This window comes from Rhinatrema bivittatum, chromosome 4 (genome assembly GCF_901001135.1).
Source record: "Rhinatrema bivittatum chromosome 4, aRhiBiv1.1, whole genome shotgun sequence".
Lineage (NCBI taxonomy): Eukaryota > Metazoa > Chordata > Amphibia > Gymnophiona > Rhinatrematidae > Rhinatrema > Rhinatrema bivittatum.
Genome location: NC_042618.1, coordinates 300597172 through 300613808, shown reverse-complemented (window position 1 = coordinate 300613808; position 16637 = coordinate 300597172). Strand labels below are relative to the sequence as shown.

The following is a 16637-nucleotide window of genomic DNA, read 5'->3' as shown; positions in this document are numbered from 1 at the left end:
AAGGAATGTTGAAGGTTGGCTGGTAGAGGTGATTAATCAAAGAAGGTGAAATACTGAGAAAGAAAGAAAGAAAGGATGACTGAAGGCTGGAAGCAAAGTTAGGCAGAAAGGGAAAAATAAAGAGGGAAAGATTGAGGGCTGGCAGGTGTGGGGAAAGAAGCCAGATACAAGTAGATGGAGGATGGGGAACTGTAGGGAAAGGGACAAGCGAGGAAGATAGAGAGCATAAGATGGGGGTGGGGGGCTAGGGGCCTTTAAAGAAGAGATGGAGGGATCAGGAGTCAATAAGAGAAGAGAATCGGAAGAGGAAGGGTAGGAAATAAAGGGTAAAAAAAATTTCAGGGAGAGAGGTAAAGCTGAAAAATAGTTAGAGAAGAAAGATGGAGAGACATGAGGTTAAAGAAAGATCTGAAAGACAGGTGAGTGAGATGGATGAAGAAAGGAGACAAGCATAAAAAAAGAGAAAATGAAAAGGGAAAACCAGGAAACAAAGTTAGAAAACAGACAAGATGAAAGCAGAGAAAAGACTAAGGGGAAAACCCCCTCACAATCGAGAAATGGAAAAAGCAAAAAGTGTATAGTATTTGCTATCAATTTTGCATTTTTGTAAACTGAGGGTGGATGAGACATCTCAAATGCTTGAAAGAGTCACAGTATTCATGAAAGGTTGAAAACCACTTGCTTAGAAGATATCCTACATGTCTACAGTCAGGAGCCTGAATAAAAAGGGATACCCTCTGTTGAGGTGAAGTAGCCCAACAAACTGAATTGCAATCTGAGTGTAATTTAAGCATCTGAAAAGGTGAAAGGGAGCGCCCCAGAACGGAATAGCCAAATGCCAAAGTAGTTCCAGGAAGAAAGGTGGCAAGCAGGGAATCCAGGCTCTAAACATTCCCATAGACCTCTCAGATTACTCTGGAAAAAGGAACAAAAGAGGGTATCCATCTAAAGTTCTGTATTTTAATAACATGTGCTACTCTGAAAAGGAAATCTGTAAAAGAACTGTTCCTATTGAGTGCATCTGTTTGTTTATGACCTTTTGTGAATAAAAACAGACAGCTGGATCCACCACTACTGCATAAATTGCATTTCTGGAACCACTTACCCAGAGCGTGCATTTTTCCAGTTCATTGCTATCTGAGATCCACTACAATAGACTGACCTACTTAATAAGAACCTATAGCTACCTATAGAATATAGCCTGAGTAGTGGGTACAGCAGTGTACAACTCAAAGTCTCAGTCTCACTTGTAAAAATTAATTTACCAAAACTGGGACACTACCACAGATGCAGGACACATGGAAACTGAACACTAAGAGGCTATAAGGTCCCTCAAGAGGTGAGACAATCAGGACTTTCACATTTTACTCTCAACTTAATCTAGTAAAGATTATAAATTACAGGGCAAGATAAAAATTGCATGAAAAATGAAAGAATCTTAAATTACATCAAACCAGAAAAATACCATTTTATCTGTAAGAAGGCTTACCCCCCAAACTGCTCAGCTTGTTTATGAGTCTCCTATGTGGAATAATGTCAAAGGCCTTACTGAAATCTTGACAAATTACATTCAGCACTTGCCCCTGATCTAATTCTCAGGTCACCCAGTAAAACCAATTAATGAGGTTTCTTTTAACTTGACCTTTTCTTAGTGAATCTATACTGCTTCAGATCCTATAATCTGCTGATTTGAGAAATGCCACAATTCTTTATTTTAGCAGGAATTCCATTCATTTCTCTACCACTAAGGTTAGGGTAACTGGCCTACAGTTGCCAGACTCCTTCCTGATCCCATTCTGTGAAGACAGATTACACCAGTCTATTAGAACCACTCGTCTTTCCATAGAATGATTGAAAGGGATGCCAGTGATACTGCCAGCAACTGAAATTCTCTTACTATCTTACTTATTTGACCCCATTACCTTGTCCATTTTCAGTTTTGCTAGCTCCATCTGGACTTTCCTTCATAACTAACTTTGGTTACCCAATTGAAACTCTTGTCACGTGTCTGTGGTCCTTCACCAATTCCTTCTGTGAAAACTACTAAAGTGTTTGTTAAATATTTCAGCTTTTTCTTTAGCTTTGCTGCCATAAATTCTTTCCTTTCTCTCTCAGTTTTGCAAGTCCAGTCCTGTATTTTGCCCTTAAATTTACAATCAGCTTTGAAAACCACATAATCTCATTTTCCTCTTGCTTTTATTTACTTTCATAACATAATGGTTTGTTGCCCTGACAATGCCTTCTTTTAGGTGTGCCTGCTATTTCTCTATGCCATCTAGATGCCCCACCCCAGCCCCCAAATTAGGATCTTACTAAAGGTACTCTTCCATTTTAAGAAAACTGGAACTCTTAAAGATTCATGACCCTTAACTTTGTATCACTGCACTCTCTCGATAACTATTGTCCTTTATTCGCTGCATCAATTACACTGTCTATTGCTTCTATCGCGGTTCAAAAAAAGGAGTCTAATCCTTTCTAATTTCTTTTTCTAATTGTTTCTTCTAACTGCATTTTTTACCTCTTTTTCAGTACTAGCAAATGATTGCTTTCTCATGTAATAGGGGTGATGTCATAATCTAGTGACATCACAATTCTGCTGATACAATGTTTCTATGACATGTCTGGCTCTCTAAAGCCCTGGACACCTAATTGGTTTTGATTTAGTAGGGTTGTGACTTGAGGAAATGTGGGATTGCCATTAGAGCTAGACACTTGTCACAAGGGTTACAGTCACTGGAAATAAAACAAAATCCTGTGATCACTGCAATCGCTTTGGCAGCTGGAACTGACACAAGTATCCTGTAAGAGAAGAAAAGGATGGCCTGGAAAAGTAAACCTTTCCAGGTTGCAGCAATACCAAATAAACAATAGTAGAAAGAAATCATTCCAGACAGCTTACTGACGAGAGTTGCAGTGAATGATGAAATCAAATTTTAAAAAACCTTTTCTATGTTTGCTTTCTTCTTGTAAAGAAGGAATTTGAAGCACATTGCTAAGGTCTTGCATCATAAAGCAACTCACTTATATGATAAACCATGTCAAAGGTAAGGAAAATTTTTACTAAATTGTGGTCATTAATGTTGAGATTACTTACCTGGTAATCTTCTTTTCCTTAGTGTAGACAGATGGACTCAGTACAAATGGGATAGTATCCACGTGCTAGCAGTTGGAGACGGATCTGACGTCAGCACGGGGGTGTATATATCCCCACAGGAAGCGTAGCTATTCAGTAATTTCCATCTCCAAAGCAGTTTGGAGTGCCTGCACGCTGGTTCAGCGTGTTTTCCAAGACTACTTTAATTTTTCTCTTTTTTTCTCATTCTAGATTCTACTTTACCTGTTGCATACCAATTGAGCATATATATATATATATTGATGCCCGCTTCTTGCCGGCAGCCTATGGCAGGCGAATTGAGCGCTCTGCATGCAAATTGAGCACATAGTGCTGACCGCTTATTGCTGAAAGCCTGTTGACTGCAAATTGAGCAGATATTGCTAACGGCATATTGCTGACTGCCTGTTGCACGCTATTGAGCGTATATTGCTACTTGCATATTGCTGAATGCCTATTGACCGCTATTGAGCGTATATTGCTGATTGCAGATTGCTGAGTGCCTATTGAACGCTATTGAGCGTATATTGCTGATTGCATATTGCTGACTGCCTATTGCACGCTATTGAGCGTATATTGCTAATTGCATATTGCTGAGTGCCTATTGGACTTGACCTTTCAGGCTCTGGCCTACTATTATTCGGGCGCCCCCTGTCATTGCCTCTGGTTTCCCATTGGCGCCCGGGTCTCTGGATTTCTGACTCGTCTGGACCCGCTTCCACCTTCCTATTACCACTGCTGGTCTCTGGCTGATTACTATGTTATCTACTGGGAGTCATTGGACAGAAGCCCACCTAAGACCAGCTGGCCCCGGCACCCAAGGGCTCAACCTGCGGGGAATGTTGGCTAGTATTGGCAAGCTCCAGTCGGCCTCCGTCTCCCAGTCAGCTCCACCTTCCGCCAATTGGGACCCTGCGGGTAGTGTCAAACACACCTCGGATCAAGGGTCCACCTCTGGCGCAACAGGTTGCCAAGGCCATGGGCTGGGCGGAGCCTTCTGCCCTCCAGGCCATCCCGGGTCTGGATTTTAAGGTCTAGGAACAGCAACCTTTTTTTTTTTTAGAGGCTCTGGTCTCTTCCATCGAGCGCCTTCACTCCTGGCTAGATACCCACGGAGGCCCTACAGCACAAATGTCCATTCCAACCAGCCTTCAGCTGTTGCCCTCAACCTCTAGGCTCTTTTGGCCCTACCCGCTCCAGCCCATTTCAACGGTGATCCCAAGTTCTGCAGAGGGTTTATCATCCAATTCTATATACAGTTTGCTCTGCAGCCATCCATCTTCCAGGATGAACTCACGAAGGTTACTTCATTCTTTCTCGACTTGAGGGTAAGGCGTTGGCATGGGCTTCTCCCCTGTGGGAGCGTTCAGATTCTCTCCTACAGGAGCTATCTTGTTTTGTGGCTATCTTCTGTCAGACATTTGACGAACCAGGGAGGCAGGCTGCGGCAAGGTCAACGAGCCTTTAATGATTATACAATTGAGTTCCGAACCCTTGCTACAGAATTATCATGGCAAGTAGATTGCCTCCGCGCCATCTATCTGGACGGTTTGTCCTCACAGCTCAAGGATGAGCTCGCTGCCCATGAGCTACCTTCCTCTCTTGAGGATCTCATTGACCTGGCAGGCCGAATAGACCATCATCTCCAAGAACATCACCGAGAAGTACGGACGCCCAGACGATCCGCCATGGAGCATTCCCGTTCACCACCAGCAGCAGGGTCCACCGTCAGCGGAACCCCACCATTTGCTAAAGAAGAAGAGCTCATGCAGCTGGGTCAAGGGTGCTTGTCTCCGGAGGAACGCCTCAGATGGAGTCATTCGAGTCTGGGCGTGTATTGCGGGGCTTCCGGCTACCGCTTCCAGTCCTGTCCTGTCCTTCCAGGAAACTTTCGGGCCTAAGTTCGGTTGGGGTCCTGAACTTGGGCGCTACTTCTCCTCCCCTCAACTGTCCTTACCAGTCACCTTGACTTGGGACTCTCGCTCCTTCCCAGTCCTGGTTCTAATTGACTTCAGAGCAGGATGGAATTTCATCCTTAAGGACTTGGTGCATCTCCGGGGTATCTCCACTCGCCCTCTTGAGACACCATTATGCACTGCTCCCTAGTGACAGTGCCTGTCCGTCTCCTCACTGAGCCCTTCATGAAGAAGAGGTTGAACTATTTGTTTTGGAAAAATCCATTCATCCAGTGGTCTTGGGATTGCCTTGGCTTCAGGTTCACTCTCCCCAGTTTGACTGGGGAACTCTACAACTTACTGAGTGGAGCCCTGTCTGTCATCAGACATGACTGAAGAAGGTGGCATCTCCTCCTGCAATTCCCTTGGCAGTGACTTCCTCTGGTCTTCCGCCCCATACGCGGATTTTGAAGATGTATTTTCCAAGCAGAAGGCTGATATCCTTCCACCTCTATGTAAGTTTGACTATCCCATCGAGCTACTACTGGGCATGATGCCTCCTAGAAGTAGGACATGCCTGCTTTTGTTGCCCAAGACCCATGCCATGACTGAGTATATTCAAGAAAACCTGTCTAAAGGTTTCAACCGCCCTTCAACCTCGCCCGTGGGCGCAGGCTTTTTCTTCGTCACGAAGAAGGATGGGTCTTTGAGGCCATGTATTGATTAACGTGGCCTAAATGCTATAACTCGAAAAGACAAGTACACTTTACCACTGATCAAGAACTGTTCGATCGCCTCCAGGGCACCACTATTTTTACCAAGTTGGATTTGCGAGGAACTTATAACCTGGTACGCATATGCCCAGAAGATGGCATTTAATCCCAGGGATGGACATTACGAATACCTAGTCATGCCTTTCGGACTTTGCAATGCCCCTGCGGTATTTCAACGCATGAAAAATGAGATATTCTGCAACCTCCTACACACTAGGGTCGTCACATACTTAGATGATATCCTCATCTTTTCCAACGATCTGTCCACATACCGTGCCGACGTCCGCACGGTGCTCCAACGCATCCAAGAGAATCATTTATTTGCTAAACTCGTCAAATGCCTCTTTGAGCAGTCAAGTCTACCTTTCCTAGGGTATATAATGTCTCAGCAAGGGATCATGATGGACCCAAGCAAACTAAAAGGTATTCAAGAACGGCCCCGGCCTGTGGGCCTTCGGGCACTCCAGAGATTTTTAGGGTTCACAAACTACAACTGCCACTTTATAGCTAACTATTCCTTGCTCGCAGCGCCCCTCATGGCCATGACTCTTAAAGGCAGCGACACTAAGAATTTGTCACTTGAAGCTCTCGCTGCCTTCTAGGAACTTAAGGACACTTTCCTCTCTGGTCCCTGTTTGCGCCACCTGCACCTGAATCACTCTTTCGCAGTTGAAGTGGACGCCTCTGCTATAGGGAATGGGGTGGTTCTGAGTCAGCACTCAACCCAAGGAACCCTCCATCCATGTTCTTTTTACTTCCGCAAATTTTCTCTGGCTGAGCAAAATTACAGCATCGGTGATAGGGAGTTGCTTCAGATTAAACTCGCACTCGAAGAGTGGCGCCCCTGGTTGGAGGGCGCCCAGTTCAAGTTCACCATTTTCACCCACCATAAAAATCTTGAGCACCTTAGTCATGCTCAGCATCTCAACGCTCGCCAGGCTCGCTGGACGCTGTTTTTCTCCAGATTGAACTTTGAACTTCAGTATTGTCCAGCAGAGAAGAACCTCCGGGCAGACACTTTATCTCGCTCCTTGGAAACAGATGACACTCCTGAAGAACCTAATCATGTCATCGACCCCGCGTGCAGGGTTACAGTTCCAGCCGGGAAGACTGTGGTACCTCTCTGGCTTTGAGAAAAGGTTTTGCATTGGGCGCACAATTCGAAGTTCGCCAGTCATCCAGGATGCGCCCAGACACTCTCACTTCTCCATCGCTACTATTAGTGGTCTACCATGGCTACCGACAATCGAGCCTACGTGGATACTTGCCCAACGTGTGCTCAGCAAAAACCACCGGTAGGTCGACCCTGGGGCCTTCTTCAGCCATTACCTGCACCTGAATACTGGGCCACCGGTTTGCAAAGAATCACAGCCTTCCCCCGACCAGAGGGGTCTATTGTCACAGGTACGGGCAACTGGCTTACTTTCCCTATGGCCCAGTTAAAAGCCCATCCCCAGAGTTGACTGAGAATCTGGCCAGGATTTGAGGACTCTCTGCTGCCTGGGATGGCCGCGGGAGCCCTGATGGTGTTGATAGGAGCGAGGAGGCAGAGGATAGTACTTCCTCTTAGAAAAGAAAGATTTCCTTGGCCCAGTCTCACCGGCCTCTTGGATAAGGAGAATGGGTCCGGAGTACTGGCAGAGAGTTGATGGAGGATTTCATGGTGGTGCCAAAGTTGGGCCACAGTATCCCTCACCCTAACTCCGAAGAGATTCTCTCCAGTACACGGCATATCAGCAAGTCCTTCCTGTACCTCCGGTCGGAGATCTGAGGCTCGCAGCCATGCCATTCTGCGCTGCAGAGATTCTCGATGCCATCTCGAAAAATTCATAGGTCACACTGACCTCGTGTTTTCTGCACTCCAGATCCTTGTGCACCAGTGATATGAGGGTGTCTTGCTGCTGTAGAGGTAGCTGCTCAGCCACCTCTTGCACCTGCTTCCAGATGTCCCCTGAGCATTGGCTCATGTAGAGCTGTTAGGCAGCAATGAGGGCAATAAGCATGGTGCCTTGGAGCACCTTCCCCCAAGAGCATCCATCGCAATGTGGTCCTTTCCTGGGGGTGCAGAGGAATGGATCCGAGAGTGCTTGGCACTCTTGAGATTGGATTCGATCACCACTGACTGGTGAGGCAGCTAAATGCTTATTCAAATCCGGCAGCTTTCTGCATGAGATAGATCTTGTCCGTCTTCTTATTAATGCGAGGTACTGTGGGGGTGTGTTCCCATATCCTCAGTAGCAGCTCCTTACAGATCTCGTGTACCAGGACTGACACAATCTCCTTAAGAGGCTCCATGAACTGGATAATCTCAAGCATTTTGTACCTGTTTTCCTCCTCTTTCAAAAGTTGAAATGGGATGGCCTCTGCCCTCACCTTCACAGACCCTGCGAAGGTCAAGTCCTCAGGCCGAGACGTCCTTCATTCATTTGGAAGAGAGGGATCTGACAGGAGACCATCAGATTCCTCTGAGGACTCAGTAGGATCATCCCCCCCAGGTGTCATAGGGAGCATCCTCACTGTATGCTATATAGGTTGAGGTCCTAGGTGCTCAGCCTTTGTCCAGATGTGCAGGCACTGGTAGAACTGGACAGGGAGTTACAGGCCTCGGCATCTCTGCTGGCCTCAGTGGAGCTTCCTCCTCGGAGGAACCGGCAACAATCACCATATTGGTAGGGGGAGGCCTTGGTCCCTCGCTGGGCACCGATGCTGCCCCGGGAACCGGCACCAGCTGGGTCGGTAACACACCGATGAGCACGTTGAACTTCTCTAGAAGTGGTAAGTGAATGGGCGGCACTGGGTCCGGTGCTCTATGCCACAGGACTGAAGCCAAGCAGCGTCTACTCCACTGCCAGCTGTACTGTGCGCTCCAGCTCCTCCTCAATCGTTGCCAATGCCAACACCGACTGGGAGGAAGGAGGGGGTAGCCAATTCTTCAGACCCATGAGGATTAGCGATTGCACTAGGACTGGTGGAGGCTGTCATGGACCCCTGAAACTGATAGAGAATGGACTCTCCGGGCTGTGGGGTTGCTTCGAGAGCATCACGCAAAAGTCGGTGCATCCCCACACCCACCTCCTTGCATCAACGGGAATGGGTGCTGATGCTTCTCAGGCTTCCCTGAATGCTCAACCTGGTCTTTCCCAGGTGCTAAGGTCGAAGACGATTAACCCGGAGTCCTCAGCTCAGAGATGATTAACAACAGTTGGTCTCCGGTACCCCTAACCGCTGGCAGCACCAAAGGAACCGATGGTCCCGCTGATGTTGATGGTGCGGTGTTCATCAGTGTGGCTTCAAGGTCCCTCGATGCCGATGGCTCAGATTTCCTTGACCCAAAGAGCTGATTCATCTTCTGGAGTCAAAGCAGATGTCCCTTTGGGGTCATCTGTGTGCATAAGCGGCAACCCTGGACATCATGCGATTCCCCCAAGGCAGAGGATACATACCACATGAGGATCAGTGATAGACATGGTCCTCGGGCACCAAGGGCAAAGGAAAAATCCGGACATGGCCATTATTGGGCAAAACAAAAGGGCAGTAAAGTCAAAACGTGAAAAGCAAAAATGTTTTCCACAAGGCTAAAAACCGCCAAAGTAAGCACAATCACACCACGAGGCTTACAGCTCCATGGAAAAGAAGAAACTGAAGAAGGACCCCCATATGGACGTGTGGGTATGCTCAGTGTGCCTAATGAAAGTTCTACAAACTTTGACAAATGTTTTCCGCATTGGAGCTCCTTCTGATGATGTCACCCCATCTGTGAGGCTACTATCCTGCTTGTCCTCGAAGAATACATCTAGAGCCTTTCCTTTACACCAGAAGGAAATCCTTCCTCTATTTCAACCATAAGATTTCATTGTGGAATCCTTCCTAGAAACCAGAATATGAGGCACAGCTTCAGGTAGGTTCAGAGAATACCATGTTACCCTCTTAATATCCATGCTGTGAGATCTAAGGACCATAAGTTGGGATGCTGCAACAATCCCCTGTTTTGAGTGTTGAGAGATGGGGAATTCCACAGCTTGATCCGATTCCTAATTTACATCTCCTGCGGGAGTGGAAACCAAATCTGTCTCAGCTAATAAGAGGGCTATGAGAATCATGGTCCCCCGGTCTCTTCTGAGTTAACAGGATTCTTAATACCAAGGAAACTGAAGGATAAGCATACAGAAGTTCTTGTTCCTAATCTACAGAAAAGCATCTAGTTTGCTTTGAATCCTCTTCTGAAGCAGAAGTTCAGAACTCTTTTGTTCAGAGGAGACACAAACAGATCTACCATGGGTATACCCACTTGTGGAATATGTAGTTTGTTAATCCCCTCTCCAGGACCATTCATGAGGTTTCAGGACCCAATGCAATCAATCTACCAGGACACCATTCTCGCCTTCCAGGTATGTAGCTCTCCAAACTATTCCGTGAGAGATGGCCTTGCCCCACATCTGGACAGCTTCCAGACATAAGAGTATGATCCTTGTCCTTCCTGCTTGCTGATGTAGAACATCGCTATCTGACTGTCTGTCTGGACAATCTCTTAAAGCTTTTAGAGTGTATTGTATAATCTTTAATTCTAGGAAATTGATCTTTAAGGAGACCATAGGTTTTGGCTGAGAAGTTTCTCTATGTGAGTTCCCTACCCTAGATTGGGTGCATCTATGATTAGGACAATTTGCACTGGAGGAATCTAAAAGGATATTTCTTTGAAAACATTCGATCGAATCAGCTACCAGGACAGGGAGTCTGAGTCACTGAATGATACAGATGCTGATTCAGAGATCTTGAGTGACCCGTCCACTGTGATCTTAGGGTCCACTGGGCTCATCTCTTATGAAGACATGCCAAGGGAGTAATCTTTATTATTGCTCCCATAAGGCCTAACATGCCCTTGGAAAATTAATTTAAAAAGTCTATCTAGAGAGAATGAAAAAGAATGGAGAAAATCACGAGGTTACATACGAAAACACAAAACTTCTGCCTCTTTTGGGACTTTCCTAACTTAAGAGAGAGAGAAAGAAAACCATGACCAAAGGGCACTGTGAAAAATCGAAGGCTAAAAGGGCCAAGCATGATGCAGGTCAGGCTGCACATGCTCAGCTGAGCTTGTTAAAAGCCTTTGGGAGCTTTCATGTAAATTCTTCACACTGGGCTCTGTCCGATGACAACACACACACTGGTGAGGACTTAGCATCCTGCTTGTCCTTAGAGAAACAGTATTAACCAGCTAAATTCCATTCTGTGAATGTCCCTTGTCACTGGCTCTGCCCCTTTTATTAACAAGCGAAATGTGTGCACTTGCACATTTTGCTAGTTAAATTTACAGTACCAGGTCAGAGGGAGAAAACTTTTAACTGGTTAGGGGCCTGACTAACAGTTAATTGGTTAAATCTTTTGAAAATCCACCTCTAAATGTTATTCCCATAGACAGAGAGTAGAAGAAAATCTTTGGTGAATCAAATCCTTAATGAAATCAAATCTTGGTACTGAATGAGAATGTCTTAGCTAAATAACAGAAGCATCTTCGTAGCAGCCTTGATAAATGTGATTGTTGATCATTTAGGGGGAAGAACTGATTACATTCCGAAAAAACTCAAGACTTGGCTTTTCATCCAAGCCTTCCCTTAAGCCTAACATTGCAACAGTTTCTTTCATTTAGCCCAATAGACTAAATGACCGACCTAGCCACTGTATATTCATACGTTCTCATACTCCAGTTATCTCTGTCCTTTACTTCCTGGCTACTCTAGCCCCCAAGTTCATGACCCCTGTTATTTGTATCTGCGCTTCGGCCTTCCTGTTATATGGTTATGTTTAGTTAATCCCAAAGTTTGATGTAAACCGGCCTGATATGAAGCTTGTCATGAAGTTCGGCAGAGAAAAATGTTAAATAAATAAATAAATAAATAAATAAATAAATAAGGCTGAGAATTCTGGGTACCCCCACAGAGGAAGAAAGCTTCCTGTTAAATACAAATATGTAAAATATTTTTTAAAAATGCAAGAGAAATTCATGGCTGTCCTATTACAACTAGAGTATTAAGCAGTAAACTGTTATCCAGTGAACTGAACTTCACTTTTATAATAACACATAACCATAAGTCCAGCATTATAATCAATATTTTTATAGTACAAATGGATATATGCAGCATTGTGCAATTGTAGCAAGTATTCAGATATAATACATCCCTTCCTCAAAAAGTTTAAATCTAAGTGAGTATCTGAGGCAAGAGTATGGTGATTTCCCCAAGGTCACAAGGAGTGTCAGTGGATGGAGTAGGATTCAAACCTTAGTTTATAAAACACAGTGCAATTTAAAAAGAAAATATAATCTCCAAAGTAAGGTTCTGGTTTATGCAAGGGACAGAACATTTCTGAAACAAGTTATGACACATGGTGCTATGGTTAACTTTGTGAAGAATCTTTTCTGTGCAAATAATCTAGTACAACTCACCTCCATCAGATAAGGCTCCATTTTATCCATTGTTTTTCCAAGATGTTTATCTGGATCCAGACCTGGCAAGAAAACACATTTTTCAGAGGAACGTATTGCTCTTGCAGATAGAAAAATAGCCTGCTTAACACCTTAGACCTTGGAAAGCAATCACAGGATTTTTAAAAATCACATTGCTCAAAAAATAAATTGACAGTCAGGATCCTCTCCTATTTCATGTGTATTAAAATCTTCCTTTAGAGAACTACGAACTTAACCATTAACAAAAAAAAATCACTCATTCATACAACTCTCAACTAATCTTCCATGTAAGGTTAACACCCTCATATAAAGAGAGTCACTAACCCTAACCAAGACATTCATCTCTATAGACTTCAATGGCATCTTCCTCTTAAGCATCCTTATATTTTCTGAAAGCCACAAAAATCTCACTCATTAGTGGCTAGGTGGGTCAACAGGTGGAGAATGTACTATTTGCTAGGTTTTAAAAGCACCACTTTAAGCTAGCTGAAGCTTTTTTTTTTTTTAGTTAAGGTCAAAATCACTAAGTCAACAGCTTCAGAGAAGAAAAACAACTTTGATGTTTTTGCTACACAGGAAGAAAATAATATAGCAAATTTAAAATTATGGGAAATAACTACATAAATGTTATTTCTCAAATCTTTCTCTGCAGTTTGGTTTTATTTATTTGGTGACTTTTCTATACCGTTGTTTAGAGCATTTCCTTCACAACGGTTCACAGGAGGCACAAAATATAAAACAGTATAAAAGAAATATAAATGCATTACCTGCCAAACATCTTACTTAAAATACCATCTTACATAATAAATACACAATAAACTAATACACAGTGGGCTGGATTTTAATAGCTACGCGCGGGCGTAGATTTGTGCGCGCATGTTATAAAATCCGGGGTCAGCGTGCGCAAGGGGGTGCACACTTGTGCACTTTGCATGTGCCGAACCCTAGGGGAGCCCCGATGGCTTTCCCCGTTCCCTCCGAGGCCGCTCCGAAATCGGCCTCGGAGAGAACTTTCCTTCCGCTCCCCCCCCACCTTCCCCTATCTAACCAGCCCCACCTAAATCCCCTCCACCTTTATTTTGCTATTTGTGCCTGCCTCTGGCAGGCATAACTTGTGCGCGCCAGCCGGCTGCTGGCACACAATCCCCTGACAAAGCCGCTGTGCTGGAGCCCTCGTTCCCGCCCCCAGACCGGCACCCCGCCCACGTCCCCGCCCCTTTTTCAAAGCCCCGGGACATACGCGCGTCCCGGGGCTTGTGTGCGTCGTCGGGCCTTTAAAATCTGCCCCTATAACTAAGTATTCATATCCCTTATATCAGTAAATTATAAAAATAAAAATCTAAACATTTAAATGATTACCATTTCAAAAAATAAACAAATAAAACCAAACCCTTTTATACGTCTCTGGTCTCTGTAACAAATGCCTGTGTAAACAGCCAAGTTTTAAAGTCTGTTTTAAACTGTTTTACTCATCTCTTCTTCTATAACAATAAAGCTGTGTTTCCCAATCCTCTCCTGGAAGCATACTGAACTAGTTTGGTTTTCAGGATATCTGTAATGAGCATGCATGAGCTATATTTGTACTCATTGGAAACCCACTGCATGCAAATCAATGTCATATATATTCATTGTAGCAATTCTGAAAACTTAACTGGCTAGGTTAGCTTCCAGGACAGGGTTGGATTGGACCAAGTCCATGTTGGGTTGCTAGCTACAGGATATGAAATATAGGTGTCAATGCAATGCAGGGTTTATTCATAACATAACAGTCAACAGGTTCTCTTCACCTTCATTAATTTCAACATAACCAAATAACAGCAGATTCACAGTACGTCCACTACAGATCAGAATATTCCAGTTAAATTTCACATATATTACAATACTAACCAACAATTTCAGCCGGGTCACTTTACTGACTCTCAGGGTTATGGATTTTCATCATCGGGGAACCACAGACTTCAAGTTGCCAGGGACACTGAGCTATCTCCAGTGATCCCTTATGAACCCGCAAGGACCAATCTGAGGCCTTCGGAGCAGGGCCATATACTATTCTATCTGTAGTCTGAGCCTGTCTTCCTCAAAACCATTCTGTGGCTCCATGCATAACACCCCAGCCCAGAACTGCCAACCAGCCACTCTTTGCCCTGACAGTCCATTCAGGATAATAGATTTTTCTGAATTGATTTCCTCTTATTAAAAAAAAAAAAAGAAACAGAGAAACAATAAATGTACAAAATGCAACTGTTTATTAGGCATAAATCAATACAAAAGGGGAGGTCAACTAGCACATAATATCAACAATAACAACAGTTTCCATCTTTTTTAAGCATCATCTGGGCCTGGAAGGACTGTTGCATCAGGAACATGACAGAATGATTTTCAACGATGATACTCAATATGTCAGGCTGGTGACTGATGGTAGGAGAAGGGGTGTCTGTGTTACAATAGACTGCTGCATACAATTATTTGAGGCCTTTCATACAATTAGGCTTCTCTTTTATAAACTTTTCTTGTATCCTGTACACTTGCATGATTTTCTGCTGGGTAATAGAAGATTTCTGCTTCAGGATGCGTATCAGTCTGCTCATAGTGGATATAGTCTCATCCACTGTCATCTTCCGCAGATTTGGTTGCTCTTCACTATTTTTACTGTGTGCTTTCTTGGGGGTTCAAAACAATATCCATAATTTCACAGTCAACTACACTTTAATAAACTGGAACACCATAGTCATAGTCAATCCAATTAGCATGTTTGAGGACTCCAATTAGCATGTTTGAGGACTCCAATTTTGTTACTTATCTTTGGGCATTTTTCTTTAGACAAGCATTCCTATAGGTTGGTGATCCCATGTTCAGAATATGCAGATGTACTTCAGGATTATATGCAGATGCACCTCAGGATTTTGAGGTCTTTCGTTTCTTGTTCTTATTTGTGCTTGTCGATCAATTTTATGTGTGTTGGACTTGTACACTGCCTAGGGCTTCAGTATAGGTGGCATATAAATAAATAATTATCGCATTAGTTCATTATGTCAGCTTTCCTCTTTGAGACATGAACCCTCCATAAGCAACTCATCTTCTTCCTCTAAAAAGAAACATGGTAGAAGGCCAGATTGTGTCAAGCATTTTTCAGAAATGGAGTCATGACAACACTCCAGACAGACACTGCTGATGGACCAAGCAGCATCCTTGATAGTGAAGTTTGTTATGAATTTTCTGTGATAATAGCATTTCATATTCAGATGACTCCTTAAGCCATCAGTTGCATAATGAAGACACAGGTGGCAAATAGACGCTAAACATATTGCATATCACCAATATTTCAGCTGCCAGAGAAGCCGAATAGTTATTTAACAGCAATACAATCATGCAATTTTCAGATAGCTTAACTAGTCTGGAATACTTCCTGGCCTCAAGCACAAAATGGTTATCAAATCAGTCACTGTAGATTTTTTGTGCAATCCATGTCCGCTTCTTAGACCTGTAAACAACAGGAAATATTTTCACATTCTTGAAAGCTCATGGACTTCTATGTGCCAACTAAACTGCAACAAGTCAAGATAGCCTCTCCAGGCTTTCCTTCACATCACATGCAGATCTCTCATTGTTACAGACAAGGGTATTGCATGGTAAACATCTCCAGAACACTCCTGAGTCATCTGCATGATAGACTTGTTCTGTTAGGTTATTCTCATGCACAAGCTGAACACAATTTTCCACATGTTTCTCTGTTGCCTCATAATCTGCAGACAGCCTTTCACTAGTAGTTTTCAGATGACGAATGCCACAGCAACTCTTAATTCTATGAAGCTAACCAATGGTATAGTCACATTCACTTTGAATCTTTATTTCTGTGTGGAAAAACTTGCGCGTTTCTATTAACAGAGGCCCTGACACAGGTACATCTTCACTGTGACATTGGCAGAACCACTCACAGCATTATGTCCAAATTCAAAGTTTGAGGCCCTTTTAAGGTTTTGAATTTACCTATTCCATTACAGTCAATTTCAACAAAAATCTTCAGAATCGTGTCTTTCTGTGATCTTACATTTTAGATTGCTGTTTTTACAACATCATAGTCTTGCTAAAGTTTAACAAGGTCAAGATTTTTAAGCACCTCCGCTTTCTGTTGAACAGATAGCACACATTTCTTCCTTTTTACTCCAAATTTTCCAAAGCTAGAATTTAAGGGTCATTTGGCTCCTCTACTGCCAGACTCACTACTGCAACAATGCCAGAAATGATGGGAATACGAGAGGAGTAAGGATGCTGATCTGCCATGGCTTTATCTGCACAGGAACAGCTTGCAGTAAATTCAGGTCTTTTGGTCCCTTTTCTACTGGGCTCTGCATTGCAAGAAGTGCTCTAAACAGGAGGAGAAATGTGTTGATATG

General features: G+C 43.8%; 1 protein-coding gene and 1 long non-coding RNA gene across 4 annotated transcripts in view; one reads left to right on the top strand and one right to left on the bottom strand.

Annotated features, from left to right (window-relative positions):
• DPH6 (diphthamine biosynthesis 6) overlaps window positions 1–16637 on the bottom strand; it is an 844298-nt gene that overhangs the window by 423171 nt on the left and 404490 nt on the right. For all 3 annotated transcript variants that reach the window (XM_029600211.1, XM_029600210.1, XM_029600212.1), the window contains one exon: window positions 12223–12284. In XM_029600211.1, the coding sequence (XP_029456071.1) occupies window positions 12223–12284 (62 nt within the window). The remainder of the gene's footprint in view (window positions 1–12222; window positions 12285–16637) is intronic.
• LOC115090746 overlaps window positions 2681–16637 on the top strand; it is a 203125-nt gene continuing 189168 nt past the window's right edge. Inside the window, exon 1 of the long non-coding RNA XR_003856493.1 lies at window positions 2681–3044. This is a non-coding gene — a long non-coding RNA (uncharacterized LOC115090746). The remainder of the gene's footprint in view (window positions 3045–16637) is intronic.